This window comes from Carassius carassius, chromosome 20, assembly GCF_963082965.1.
Source record: "Carassius carassius chromosome 20, fCarCar2.1, whole genome shotgun sequence".
Lineage (NCBI taxonomy): Eukaryota > Metazoa > Chordata > Actinopteri > Cypriniformes > Cyprinidae > Carassius > Carassius carassius.
Genome location: NC_081774.1, coordinates 24,336,675 through 24,351,793, shown reverse-complemented (window position 1 = coordinate 24,351,793; position 15,119 = coordinate 24,336,675). Strand labels below are relative to the sequence as shown.

Below are 15,119 nucleotides of genomic sequence, written 5' to 3'. Positions count from 1 at the left end.
CTTAAGCAGACAGTTTCCAATCACCTATTTCTAAGCACAAACTGCTATTTTCAGCATCAATTAGACAGTGTTGTTTATATTGTTTGATGCATTTTGGTATTCATAAGTATATGTTTTATCGATTTTCAGTTTGTGTTTTAATGTTTTACAGTAGTTCTAATGGAATCATTATGCTCTGCTTCATTCAAAACACATTGATCCAGGCAGAAAATTCTGAATGTTTACTTTTATGAATTGCATATGAGGTTTGTGTGGCAACCATTTGTAATTTTAATTGTCAGGATCTTTTTGAAAAAAAAAAAATTGGCTAAGAGATGGTGCAAGTGTAAGCAATTAAAAAAATCAAAAAAAAAAAAAAAGCTTAATTAGTTTTGTGCACAGTAGTGTATAGTGTAAAGACCACACAGATGCTGTTCTCTCAGCCAGGAAAAAGCAAAAGCAGAAGACTGATAAAGAATGGGAGGGGGGGGGGGTGTGGTGGTTTGCTACATAAAAATGTGCAACCTTCCTCCTAACTGTCATAATTTTTAACAGTACATTTCTGCATATCTGAAATGCACATTTCTGCCCCACCCAAATGTCTCTTACTGCTTGCAAATTTAGGATAAAGTCTAAATGAACAATACCTTCCTTCTGTTTCTGACATTTTAAATATATTAGATCTCAATTTTTATTAATCTTAAAGTTGCATCTCTGATTACAAGCAGACCCATAAAAGAGGCATTAGGACCCTGCAGCTGAGGATTACGGAGAGAGTAGGTACTGGCAGGGACAGATGAATGAGCTAAACACAAGACAAACAAAAGACGGGATCCAGGATCTGACTGTAGTAGACAGACAGGGAGCGATGGTCAGATAAATGACCAGGAGGCTGAAGAGAGACAAAGAGACAACAGATATCAGGAGGAGTGCACAAACTTGAAGAAGAGGAGGAGTCTGATCTCAGAGGAAGCTAAAAAGAGTGGAGCGCGAAAAGAAGCCCTTCAAAACAGAGTGATCCTTTCTGAGTGGCCACTGACATAGATGTTGAATAAACTGGAATCTGGCAAAGAGGACCTCAACTGGCAAAAAAAAAAAAAAAAAAAAAAAACTTCATCACTGAAGGATTTTCTGAAAATATAAACACACGGAGCTGTACAAAGGCACCAAGGAGACCAGAAGACAAACATTATTAAAAACAGAAAGAAGACGTGGAGATACCACCCACAGAGAGAGACTGAGTATACCACACACAGGGTTTATCACAGGTAATCACACTGCAACTGAGCAACAGACACTAACCATCAACAAATACGCACACACACACACACACACACACACACACACACACATTCACATTCATTTATTGAATACACACCTACATTGTGCTTGTAACACATAGGCTAAACAACTCAAGCTTAGAGAGTTTAGACTGTAGTCAGGAGGCATAGAAAATCTTGGCTATCACAGGGGACGGATTGACTGTGAATGGGTTGAAGCTTGGTGAGGCCCTGCGAGCAACTCTCATGGCACTCTGAACACTCTGTCCACCAAAATATGAACTGATCTATCTAAGAACAGATTTCTTCTCCATGTCAGAAATCAACCCAGGAATTAAATTAGAACATTAGTAGGCATCTTTTCCAAATCAAGAGTCACAATTACCTAGAGGACTATTCCCAAAGAATATTTATGCTTTGAAGAAGCAGCACCTCCACTCTTGGATATCCTTCTGCACTAAGGAACGATTCCATCGTGTTACCCACAGGACTTCTGGTCACCTCTCTGTGTTGGAATGGAAACAGTGAACTGCTAAAAAGGAGTTGAGTGAGTTAGAAGTACACCTACACTGCACCGACATTGCAGCATGAAGCTTAGGCATGGGGCAAGAGGGGCACTACTGGCCTTGCTGCTGAGTTTACTGCTGTCTACCTGCACCACACAAGAGAGTGAGGAGAGTCTGGAGCTCCAAGAGGAAAACAATACAGTCAGCACTGAGAGCCCTGTAAGTCAAATCCAATCCACACACCTGCTGTTCACCTGGCAATACATACGCGCAACGACACCGTAAAATCGATTTCAATTTCGTAAATCAATTATCTGAATTTTACTTTAGGGTATGACAACCATTAGACATGAGGGAAAAGTACATGGTAATGACATTCATAAACAATGCAGAGAATGTGAACTCACTGTAAAAACTGATTTCTCTATATAGGAAGAGTTTTATATATTTGCCGTAGTTAAAGATTGCTAACATAGTTGACGCTCTGAAATGCTTAATTTTTACAGGATACTGTATCTTCTGACATAACCAATGTGAGCCCTCATAGGACATGGATAGTCTTTAGGGACAACTCCAACAATGATGGAAATAAGAAACCAAAAGGAAATAAAAGACTTTCCAAGGTAATCTCTGATAGAATGTATATGCATTAAACACCATACTAAAGATGAGTAATATCAATACATAGAATAAGTGCATATGGATATATTGAAGAAAAGCTTTAAGAAGTAAAGAGTAAAACTATATGAAAACAGATTGAGCATAGCACACACAGATAAAACTAATGAGGCCTATTTCAGAAAGTGTCTAATGTTTCACATCTTCAAATTGATTTGTCTTATTATGTAATGTAACTTGAAACTTTTTACATTTCCAGCATGGCCTTCCAGGTCCACCAGGCCCTCCTGGTCCCCAGGGGCCTCCTGGTCCTCCGGGCCCCCTACTGCCTCATCATGCAGAGTTGATACAGGACTTCCAAATCAAACTAAAAGGTATACTGGAATTTGTAGACACTAGCCCATTTAAAGATCATGCCAGACAGAAAACAGAAAATCTCATGATACATCTATCTGGCAGAACTGACCAAGACCTACAACTTGTTAAAATACCATTTGATCAGAGGTTTTCAATCCTGGTCCTGGGGACCCACTTCACTACACATTTTGTATGTCTTTCTTATTTAACACACCTGATCCCTAAAAGCTTTTTAGGAGAAAGCTCCATGAGCTAAACTGAATGTGTCAGATAAGAGAGACATATAAAATGTGTTGAGTGGTGGGTCTGTTGATTTACATAGTGCATGATCTTGTGCTAAATCAATAGTTTTTAGACTACACGTAAAAAGACACCAGATGCAGGTGCACAAATCAGTTAAACTGGTGTTAAGTAACATCTTTCAAAAAAAATTGTTAAACACATTTGAATATGTTAGTTATTATGGTCCAACAGCTTAGCATCTTGCTCAAAAATGACCAAAGAGTTTTGATATTTTTCTTGTTTAAAACTTGACTCTTCTCTAGCTACATCGTGTATTAAGAATGATGGAAAATGTAAATAATTCCGTCGGTCTTAGTACATGATGTAGCTACAGAAGTGTCAAGTTTTAAATAGGAACAATACAGAAACTCTTGTCATTTTTGAGAGAGATGCTAACGCTCTAGTCAGATTCAATGATCTATGCTAAGTTAAGGTAAAAGTGCTACCACCAAACCCGGAGATCGGCTGAATGGATTAAAAAACGATGAAACTCGACTGTTTAACTCTAGGGGAGTTGGAAAATTAGCCTATTTTCAAAAAAGAATTCCTTTAAAGAATTGCTTAATGTTTGGGATATGTGTTGTCATGCTCATTTGTTGGGGAGGCTGCTAGTCTGATTGTGGGCTGGGCTGATCTCTTAATAGGTGTAATTTTCCAGGACGTGGATTTGACTTGGCCTGGCCAAAGAATTCCACAGATTCCACATTTGTGTGTGTGTGCATGTTTGTGTGTGGAATGAGTGTTGGAGTATTGCCAGGAAAGCAGACACAGGTCTGTTTGTGCTCTGGTACTGTGAGCTGCGGCCTGTTCTGACAGCAATATAAAACATAAAGGCTCTTATTCACACAGAAAAGTGCAGTGGCGCCGTACGCTCATACATTCTAGCATTCTCATTGCCTCACACTTTTATCCACTCTGTCTGCTCATACATACACTCAACCACTCCAAATATTTATATCTTCTATTCACTGTGAGATTGTTTAATGGCTTTATATGCAGCCAAGTGTCAGTCAAATACAATCCAAAACATTTTCCACTAGCTGTATTTCAGAGTTTTTGGGTCTAAGAAGGTGCCTAGTATATTGGGTTACACCTTGTTCCAAACCCTTTAGAATAATGTAATAAGAAGGGAATTATTTATTTTGTGCATCTGACAAAGCAAAATTACAATCCTGTAATTACCTTTCCACATAGAGATGGTAGGAACTCACTGCCTGCTCTGCGATCAAACCCCTCGTGTGGCCACAGCTTTCCGTTGCCGACTGCACCACAACCTGTTAGTTCAACGTCGCAGTCTGCAGGAGCTCCAGCCCTTCAACACTGTAAGTGGAAAACAATCCTTTTCAAACTAGAAACAATTTACTCATTTCAATAACCATGACTTAGCAGCCCCAGAGCTGTGAAAGTAAATGTGAACTAAAAAATAAGCTTTTATTACTCTGAAGTAGCACTAACTTCTAGATGTATTTATTTAGCAGCAATGTTAGCTTTGGCTGATGGTGAAACAGACTGGCAAGCAGTGGGGAAGGGTTGGCAATGGAAGAGACTGGCAATGGCATATTTAATTATCCCATTTCTGTGTTTTCCACAGCCCTCATACACAGAGCAGTTCCATCAGAGGGGACAGGGATTTAATGCCAGCAGTGGCCGATACACAGCTCCAGTGTCTGGGTTCTACCAGCTCACAGCTAGTCTGCTACTGGGTATGTGGTTTAGATATGTTTTGAGGTGCGCCTGCCCCCAACATTCAGACTAGCTATCAACTAGCTATCAATACTAATATCAACTAATAAAGGCTGATTCTTAAACCTAACCTGAAAGTATGGTTACAGCCTAAGTATGATTTTAACATTGTGCATGGTTTATGTGCTATAAAAGGGATATCAACATGCCTTCATTACATTGTAAAAAAAATATATATATATATGTGTGTGTGTGTGTGTGTGTGTACAAGTCATTACTTGAAAATTGCAGTTAGGTTTGTTTGAATTAAGATGGAGCTGAAATCTGCTCTCCAGCTCTGGGGTTGCCCCTTCCCGCCCTATAGGGTAATTATTAGTATCTAAAAACTGCACTATTAACTTTATCCTCTGAAACATAAATTAAATGCTACTTGCAGAATAAATCTTTAACATACATTGTGGTTCAGCACTGCTCTTACTATGCATATTTGATTGTTATGGGCAATCGCTATATCAAATGAAATCTATTATGCTGTACCATTGACAGTAAGAAGAAATTCCCAAAAAATTATATCACAAAAAGGGCATATGAGCAAGTATCATATGTACCACTGTGGTTCAAATCTTTTTTTAGCATAGGGTCTGTCAATACCCATTTTGAATGCATGTTCTCAACAGTTAATTTTTGTTTTTGTTTTGACAAGCAGTGATTTAGGTCACTGTCAACAGAGTTTGCTGTTTTAACACTTTTTTTTTGTGTTTTTGTGGCTCAAGTGGTAGAGCATTGCGTTAGCAGTGCTAGATTGTGGGTTTGATTCCCAGGGAACAAGTTAGCTAAAAAATGTTAGTCTGAATGCACTGTAAGTTGCTTTGGATAAAAGCATCTGCTAAATGCATAAATTGGAACTGAGCTGTCCATTACATGCTAGCTACCTGACTAGTTCTAGTCTACACACTACTATTTACTGTAACAAGCTACAACAACTTCTTAGCACCCACACACTCAATAGCAGGACATTATTTTGCATTTACTGATATGATTAATACATGATGCAAGAATGAATGATGTAAGCAATAGGAATTTCCTGTGAAATCTGACTTGACTTAGCTCACAAATTAAATCAATATTGTCGGTTTACTGTAGTGAATTAGTTTTTAATACAGATTTGTCATTTACTCTCTTAATAATGCAATTTCCATGTACTCATGTATTCACCAAACTAAACAAGCCTAGCATCTTGGGCCATAAGCATACTGAGATTTATAACCAAAAATCTTCCATAGGGCTGGTACAGTGGTTATACGTTTGAGAGGACTGCCCCTGTGACTTTATTTCTACAGCGCTTTATACAACACAGCTTTATACAAATTCAGAAAAATTCAGTTCAGTTATAAGCAATTCTAAAAAAGGCTGCTATTATTCAGCTTGTGTAATTTCAGTGTTATTTCAGTTTAGTTCAATAACTGTCAATGTTGCAAAATGTGGCTCTACAGTTCAATAGAGGAAAATAGTGTGTCTTTCAAACTCCATAAACAAGCCAAAAGGCAACAGTGGTAAGGAACCCTAATTTTCTCAGATGACAGAAATTGAGAGAGAGAGAGAGAAAAAAAAAGACTTTGGGAGAAACCAGGCTCAGTTGGAGGACCAGTTCTCCTCTGGCCTAGTCTTAATGGGATATTGTTCACTTGTTGCACATACCCCATGGATGCAGTATGTCATACGTATAAATTATTTCATTTCAATTTCAATTACCAATCATTCTTAGGCATCCAAATTTCATGAAGTATGCATACTTAACAAAAAGGCATCAATATATACATAAGCTAAATAATATGCACCTGCAGGTAATTGAGTTTTCCCATTTAGACCGATAGAGACATAAAATATAAGCTTTATTGCATCATTTTGCTAGCTGAAGTACATGCAATACCTCATTCTTGTTTGCATCATGTTACTTGTGTGTGGCCTATCCAACAGCTCGTCCCTTAGATAAAGCTCAGTGGAACAGGGTGGGGTCCTAGTAACGCTGAACATGTCTGCCTGTCACAATCCCTTTAACACTGCATCATGTATCTGTTTTTTTTTTCTTCAGAATCCAGTGAGTCTCAGAAAAAACCTCACGGCAGACAGAGGGACAGTGTTAAGGCCTCTATATGCATAGAGTCTCTTTGTCAGAGTAATGTGTGAGTAATAATGGTCCATAATCATCAATAGCACTGGCTGTTTGAACTGTTATTCTAACAAGTCAAGCAAATGAGTCCTAAACCATGATTAATGTGTTTATCATGATGCAGTTCTTTGGAGACAGTGACTGGAGTGAGCGCCACAGGGGGAGTATTCAGTATTCTCCTGACCGGGACTCTTTACCTGCAGGTATGACTGACTGACATAATAAGCTTATTTAAGTGAACAAGAATTTTACAGGTTACTGAAATTGTTTGTGCTAATAATGCTGACTGAAAATATGTGACTGGGAAAATGACCATATTTGGGCCCACTTTTTATTTTTGTTCAGCCACAGTGGCATCTTCTGCTCCAGGACCCTTGACAATTTTATCAGTCCCCATCAAAACTGCTGTTTTATACAGTATTGCCCTCTTTCAATAATGTGATGCTTACTTTTTGGCTATTATAGTTTTGAATTATAACTGTTATGACACACACCACACCAACCAAAAAAAAGTGGATACTGTACGCAAGAGTACATATCTAAAATTATCTCTTAAACACTCCTATATTACTTTTTCCCCCCACAGGCTGGAGAGTATGTATCTATTCTTATTGACAATGGGACAGGCTCAGCCCTAACAATTCTCCAAGACAGTCTGTTTTCTGGCATTCTTATTGGAGTATGAGGACACAAACAAAACACACACCAATGACTATAAAGAAGCTCATTTTTACAGCGTTGACAAAATACATATCTTTATTAGGTAAGGTATTCAGGACATATTCGAATAATAATTTCATAAAAGGGAGGACTCTTTTCAAGCATCTAGAAGAGACTATGTTTTACTACTGTTGCAAAGGGCAGCATGATTGCACTGCTATTTCTTTCCAAAATAATAGCAACATTTAAACTCTGTTCATAGAGGTGTATGTATTTTTTCATGTGGTATGCATATGCATTCCATTCTTAACAGGGTTTTATTTATTTCTATTAGCTTTTTGAGAGAATATTGATGTTTGTGTATATTTGCAATAAACTGCTTCCATAACTGCTGAAACATGCTCTGGGAATTTATTTCAGGGAATACAGAGATCTATATGAATAGAAAAGTTGTTGTTACTGCCTGACGAAAGTGTTTCAACATGCATTTAAAGCTTCCTGCTGTATAAAAGATTATCATGTTTTGCGATGGATAACTTAACCATTTCAGAAAATAGAAAGGTATTTATGGTAGTAACCACATTTGCAGGATAAGTGGGGTGAAAAAAGCAACAGCAGCAGCTTATTTAGGTCTTGATTCCACAGAATTCTAGCAAAATGGACAAATGTAAATTTTACATTTAAAGCCTTTTAAATGTTTGTATTATTTGGTAATGCTGATGAATTTCATTGTGTATGAACGAATACACAAACACTACATTCAGTGATGATGAATATAGACAATATGTTCTAGTAGTAGATGGGGATGAGGTCATCATGCTGGAAGCGTGGCGCCTAGTGTTTGGCACTCTGCCCCCCCCCCCCCCAGCCCCTCTCTCTGACTGCTCTGCTATACCGTTCAAGTAAAAACATCTAACATAGCATTTGTGGTCAGACTGCAATACCTTACAAGGATGGTTTGCTGTCAAATACTGTGCAGAAAGATAAATGAGTGTATGGTAATGGCATGCTTATTTATCCCTTGATGGGCTTACTGAAAGCAGTGTCTCATCACACACACACGCACACACAAACACACACACACACACACACACACACACACACACACACACACACACACACACACACACACACACACACACACACACACACACACACACACACACACACACACACACACACACACACACACACACACACACACGGAAACACATGGGCTGGCACACATAAACACACTTAACTTTATCCGAATACATAGTTTCCTGTTAATTGCACAAGATGGAAGGCTTTCAGCCAAAAATAAATTATATTTATTTTTCAAGATAAATAAGTGGCTTTTTTTTATTTTACTAAGACATTTGGACTCTTTCCACTCTGTGCAGTCTCTCAGCACATTCACTCACCCCACTCAAGAGAAGCATGTCTAAAACTTCTTTCCCCTCACTCAGCACCAACAAAACATTGCCAAAATCACTAAACACACATTACTAAAAGAGAGACTGTAAGGAATAAACCTGCATTATAAACGTGATGAATGAATACCTGAGACTTTATTCTCTCACCTTGTGTCACATGGCCAATCTTTATCATCTATAGGTCAACAACAACAGCTTAATACATACATACATTTATACATGTCTCTCAGTGAGCAGAGCCGTTTCAGTTTAGAGATGAACTAAGAATGCCTTTTAAATTAATTTTATGAATTTTAAATGAGGTTGCAAACAGGATGCAGAACTGAAATGTAGAATGCAGAACTGAAAGTGCAATTAAAAACATGTTCATAAAAAAACTGTTTCAAATTTGTCTCATTTGAAAGTAAACAAAAGTTTTAAATTAATTAAGATGCAGAGTCTTGATCTCATACACATCATACTGTAGAAATTCAAGCAGATTTAGACAATTGAGAAAAATTAAGCCTTTTCATTTCTTAACCCTGGGTGCCTTCTATGGTGTGAGTTTAATGCTACAACAGTGTCCTCTGTTGGTTAAATAATGCATACTAAGTTTCAAGATTTTTTTTAAATCCCAGAATTCCAGCCAGACCACGTCAATAAACAATAAACATCCTTGAAAGTGAATTTGCTTTAGAAGCCAGGAGGAAATGGCTAAAAGCCTCTTAAAATGACATGCTAGTGGATAAACAAAACAGTTATGTTGAAGTACTTTCTTTTACTTAGATCTTGTTGATCCTTATTTGAAATGATGGTTGTGACATTTTTCATTGCCCTTACAATATGTAAATAGAAATTTCAAGTCCACTTCTGGCAAAGGATCAGTTCGCTGTTTTTGATTAAAGAGCCAAGGAGGTGAATCTTCTAAGTCGGCTCAGCCTTGGCGAAGGAGGACACCGTCTCATGCTGTACTTGGAAGGTAGTTTTGGTGTTTTAGGAATTGGATCCAGTGGTTCAGCCACCTTCACAGTATTCTTACCGTAGAGTTTCTTCTCATAGTCTAGAAGTTGGGTCCAGAATCCTGTATTAAGGCATATGTAAGGTCTGCTGTCTTTAACGCAGTTATGAGCCTGCCGCAGAGTCACTCCTTTGTACTTCATGAGGTAGGCCATTATTAGAGCAGGTGAGCGACTCATGCCTGCAGCGCAGTGCACTAGGGTTCCTCCAGATCGGTTACCATGGATTCGAGCTGCAACGTGGTCAAAATGATCACTTAGACGGGCATTTGGGAGGTCGGACACCGCAACACGTATGCACTCCACACCTGGGTAGATAGGGCAGGTGTGGGATAGGGTCACGTTCACGATCAGTGTAATGCCTTTGCGGGTCATAAGTGCCTGATTCAAAGGAGCATCAGCCCCACTCAGGAAGAGAGTTGGTGTTATCTGTGATATTGACATATGGCTGCATGGAAAGAAATAATATCAGTTTTTATTTATTTAATTTTTATAAAACAACAACAACAATAACAACAATGCACTAAACAAGTTTGGAATAAGTTTGGGAACAAAGCTATTTCTAATATACTTTATTATTATGTTGGATCTATATAGTTCTTATAAAAAAAAAACAACGTACAGGTAGCTGCAATTGTTTTCAGAACATAGGCCAATCTGCTTTTTTTATCACATGCAAAATTCTTAGAAATGTATTCATGTTAAATTGATATGGTTTTGGAACATATTTGTTCCATTTTCAAGGAATTTTCAAATATTATTTATTTATTTATTTTTGATAACAGAGCTTCGTCAAGTATGAAACAACAGGCAACAACTATACCACATCTTTGTATAAAAAGTACAAAGATGCTCATCATGTAAGATGCGTTTTAAATTCATTGTATGTATATAAGTACAGATGCATCTCAATAAATTAAAATGTTGTGGAAAAGTTAATTTAATTCAGTAATTCAACGTAAATTGGGAAACTTGTGTATTAAATAAATTCAACGCACACAGACATTCTTAACATTCTAATTTATTGAGATAGCCCTGTATTTATGAATAAACTAATAGATTAAAAAAATAATGATAATCACATCATTGATTGTACACATAATTTTAAACACAGAAAGCACAAACCAGCAAAACCAGTACCCACAAAGCTGCAGGCAGATTTCTAAGCTAATAGTGCCATGTGTACTAAGCTAAATAAACACATGAGCAGTTTTTTTCAGTTTCGTGAAGTTCCAAATACAATATGGAATGATGCATCTCACATGCATAAAGTTAAAGAATACATTGTCACACAGTTCTCCAAACTGCTTGTCCTCTTGCAGGATAAGTGGGGTGAAAAAAAGTTCTTGTGGGGGCTGGAGCCTATCCCAGCATCTGAGGCTACCACAATTAATTTTACACTTACACCTTTCTAATATAGTATATTTAATATAGTATAGTACATTACATTTTACTTTTGTTTCTAGTGTTTTAAGGCTTTCGGTAACTGACCTGGTCCCTTGATGTGTTCTCTTTCACATTTGAGCTCTACACTTGAGTGTAATGGATCCCCTGTTGGCAAGTTCAAACCCTAAAAAGGCTTTGAAGACAGCTGGCCAATGAAGAGCGAGGTAAATTTTAAACTCTTCTGCCTCTAGGACATTAGCTTCATATCTTTATGACAGACACAAGCCTGTCTGTTTATGAAACCAAACAAACAATTCAAACTTGTACTTTAAACTTAAACTTTTGACAAAGTTTGAAAATGTAGAACGTCATTATGTAAATGTTCAAATAAAACATTCCATGAAAAGCTATTTTATTAGGCTTTAGAAAAGAAGAGAAAAAAAGAACACACACACATATATAGTAAAGTAAAATGGTATAAAACTCAAGCTTCTTCTCAGTAAAGATACATGAACCTGATTGGAATTTACAAAAATACACTTAAATAACTCTCAGACTATGAAAATAAAAATAAATATAAATAAATAAAAATTCTCTGGTCTGATGAACCTCAACTCATTCATGTCTGAGGGAAACTAAGCACCATTTATTACCTGCATAATACCATCCTAACGGTGAAGCATGAAGGCAGCAGCATCATGCAGTGGAGGTGTTTTTCAGCGGCAGGGTAATCAGTAAGTAATCAGAGAAGATGGAAAGCTGAATACAGCTAAATACAGACAGGAAAATTTCAATAAATAAATAAAATAAAATACAGATAAAATACAGTTTACACATAATGGAACATAAAAAAATTAAAGGGTACAAAGACTTTCTATAGGCAATGTATGTGTATATATATATATATATATATATATATATATATATATATATATAAAATAAAACGTATGCATTTAGCAGACGCTTTTATACAGTGCATTCAGGCTATCAATTTTTACCATGTCATGTGTTCCCGGTGAATCGAACCCCCGACAATGCTCTAACAATTGAGCTACAGGAACACTACATATACATACATTATACATACATTATATATATATATATATATATATATATATAGTTTATATATAGTTTATTTAGTACTGTCCTAAATAAGCTATTTCAAATAACAGATGTTTATATATACTCCACAAGAAAAAATAATAAATGAATTTAAAAAAACTACCACATTCAAAAGTTTACATAACCTTGAATCTCGTTTTTTTAATGTATGTATGTATGTATGTTTACATTTACACAAACAAAAACTTTTTTTTTTTAAATTAAACATGATGGTCTCCTCATTCCTCCTCCAAAAAGACAGAGGTCTCTTATTGCAGTGGTTCCCGATTGCTCTTGGAGGACCCTCAACACTGCACATTTTGCATCTCTCCTTTGTCTGACACACCCATTTCAAGTATTTGAATCTCTTCTAATGAGCTGATGATCTGAATCAGGTGTGTTTGATAAAGGAGACATGGAAAAACTGCCGTTTTGGGGGGCCTCCAGGAACGTGGTTGGGAACCACGATCTTATTGTTCCAACAAATGGGAATTTTTCTGGGCCTTTTAACTTTTTATATATTCCAGTGATTTAAAGTATCTGCAAATAAAGTCTATTTTAAATACAGAAAGATAAGGTGTCGTCCTTCTACATTGTACAATGTTTTTTTATTTTTTATTTTTTTTTATTTAACAAAATGCACAGGGGATACAGTATCAAGCACAAAAAATACACAAATAAAATAAAAAAATAACACAATATACTCAAGAGTAAAGCAAGGCAGTAGATAAGGGATAGTCTACTAAAAAAAACAGTATAATGTCATGTGGGTGTATATACACAAAAACGGTACTTCCGGCGCGTACAGCGACGTCACTGTGAATAATCGCAATGCCACAACTTCCTGTTTTCGATTCACACACCACAGACAGTAAAATAACTCTTAAGTGAATAATGGCTGAATTAAACCGACAGCTCCAGGAATATTTGGCTCAGTCTAAAAGCGGCGCGAAAACGATATCTCAGTCCAGCTCCAGCACTGCAATAGACATCGATGAACCCACTTCGGTGTCGGGGAGCTGGTTTGGCAGGTGGTCGAGTCCGTACTCTGGATCCAGTGGCCGCGGAGCCTCACCAGGCCAAGGATCGAGCAGCGGCTTCTCGTGGCCGTGGTCATCAGAGCCTGACCCGTGTTTGCCGGGCATGAGTCGATCGCAGCGACTGATCGCGTTCGGAACGTGTATTTTCTTCTCTGCTCTGTGCTTCGGACTGTCTGCACTTTACGCTCCTTTACTCCTACTGAAGGCGCGTAAGTTCGCTCTCCTGTGGTCGCTTGGATCTGTGTTCGCGCTCCTCGGGGCGGCGATCCTCCGCGGACCTAGTAAACTCATTACAACTCCCACACCGGGAGCCGTCGTGTACCTGTGCTCTCTGGTGGGCACTCTGTATTCGGCGCTGAGCCTTCACAGCACGCTGCTCACGGCTCTTGGAGCTTGTCTTCAGATCGCTGCTATTGTGGGTTACATCGTGGCTTTGTTGCCAGGTGGGAGTGCCGGGATGAGGTTTGTGGGTGGCATGGCAGCGTCTGCTATTAAAAGAACTGTGACCGGCAAGGCCATGCCTATATGATCAGGCATTTCACGAACTTGGCAACTGACAATTTTTTTTTAAATCATGGAAGATACTGTTTTCGCACTTTTTGTTTTGACTGGTCTGGTACTGGCATGTTTGATTGTGAAACTCTGGCAGTAGCCTATACCGAGTTCAGCTTTAACAGCATTTTGAGGATGGGGATACCTAAATGTTTTGTCTTGCACTGTGACAGGGACCATATGTATGACCAAGACATCCAATACTACGTACTTACCTTTTAATGTTTCTGAACTGATCTTGAAACTTTAGTAAATAAACTTACTAAACAGCTTTGTGTTGTCTTCTTCAAGCCATGTAGTTTGAATAAAAAGAAGCCATTTATTTAAGGACAGCTCACTTCAGCATCATATATGGTGGTCATAAATGTATGGCACTGTATCCTGTTCTTTGAGTGTCTCCCATGACACACACAAGGCTATAGGTTGGTTCTGGAGCTTTTACTAATGTGCTGACAAATTAAACCAGACATGTTAAATAAGAGAGACATACAAAGAGTGCAGTGCTACGGTATTCCTGGACCAGAGCAAAGGTGTAAACATTCTCAGTAGTTACCGTATTTTCTGGACAATAAGTCGCACTTTTTTTTCATAGTTTGGCTGGTCCTGCGACTTATAGTCAGGTGCGACTTATTTATCAAAATTAATTTGACATGAACTGAGAGAAATGAACCAAGAGAAATGAAACCATAGAAAGCATTACCATCTCCAGCCTGCTCAGTGATCCTGTAGTCTACACTGAAGACATAGAGCGCCCTCTCGCGGCTGTAGACGGTAATGTTTTCTCTTGGCTCTTAGTTCTAAATAAATGCGACTTGTATGTTTTTTTCCTCATGACGTATTTTTGGACTGATGCGACTTATACTCAGGTGCGACTTATAGTCCAAAAAATACGGTAGGTAAAATCCTGTAATTTCAATAGGAATTCACATAATCGTAAGGTTTGCATAAGGGCAAAAATGTTCCTAGCACACATTTTGTGTCATCTAGCAGTTAAGCTACTCGTTTTAAAAGTGACTTTTGTGTGAGCAGTGATTAATTGCGAGACAATTGACAGTTTTTGGCATGAAACATTAAAACTAACACACCTTCTATTTG

General features: G+C 37.8%; 3 protein-coding genes across 3 annotated transcripts; 2 read left to right on the top strand and 1 right to left on the bottom strand.

The window, feature by feature from the left end:
• Positions 1 to 791: 791 nt before the first annotated feature.
• Positions 792 to 7,924, top strand: si:ch1073-184j22.1 (erythroferrone). The gene is made up of 9 exons (XM_059502251.1): positions 792 to 1,247; positions 1,748 to 1,984; positions 2,272 to 2,388; positions 2,643 to 2,757; positions 4,217 to 4,344; positions 4,614 to 4,725; positions 6,798 to 6,888; positions 7,000 to 7,078; positions 7,462 to 7,924. Exons 2-9 carry the CDS (start codon positions 1,847 to 1,849, stop codon positions 7,558 to 7,560), a joined length of 879 nt encoding a protein of 292 aa, XP_059358234.1. The 5' UTR covers positions 792 to 1,247; positions 1,748 to 1,846; the 3' UTR covers positions 7,561 to 7,924.
• A 1,618-nt stretch (positions 7,925 to 9,542) lies between these two features.
• On the bottom strand, positions 9,543 to 11,507 carry si:ch1073-184j22.2 (dual specificity protein phosphatase 14). Its single transcript, XM_059500947.1, has 2 exons — positions 11,437 to 11,507; positions 9,543 to 10,393 (listed from the first exon to the last, which is right to left on the bottom strand). Exon 2 carries the CDS (start codon positions 10,387 to 10,389, stop codon positions 9,829 to 9,831), a length of 561 nt encoding a protein of 186 aa, XP_059356930.1. The 5' UTR covers positions 10,390 to 10,393; positions 11,437 to 11,507; the 3' UTR covers positions 9,543 to 9,828.
• Positions 11,508 to 13,243: 1,736 nt separating this feature from the next.
• Positions 13,244 to 14,297, top strand: sft2d3 (SFT2 domain containing 3). Its single transcript, XM_059500946.1, has one exon. It carries the CDS (start codon positions 13,327 to 13,329, stop codon positions 13,999 to 14,001), a length of 675 nt encoding a protein of 224 aa, XP_059356929.1. The 5' UTR covers positions 13,244 to 13,326; the 3' UTR covers positions 14,002 to 14,297.
• Positions 14,298 to 15,119: the final 822 nt, after the last annotated feature.

Coding starts and splice junctions, on each gene's coding strand:
- si:ch1073-184j22.1 (XM_059502251.1), top strand. CDS start 1,847: ATGAAGCTTAGGCATGGGGCAAGAGGGGCACTACTGGCCTTGCTGCTG. Junction 2,758..4,216: donor CTTCCAAATCAAACTAAAAG/GTATACTGGAAT, acceptor CTTTCCACATAG/AGATGGTAGGAACTCACTGC. Junction 4,345..4,613: donor AGCTCCAGCCCTTCAACACT/GTAAGTGGAAAA, acceptor TGTTTTCCACAG/CCCTCATACACAGAGCAGTT.
- si:ch1073-184j22.2 (XM_059500947.1), bottom strand. CDS start 10,389: ATGTCAATATCACAGATAACACCAACTCTCTTCCTGAGTGGGGCTGAT.
- sft2d3 (XM_059500946.1), top strand. CDS start 13,327: ATGGCTGAATTAAACCGACAGCTCCAGGAATATTTGGCTCAGTCTAAA.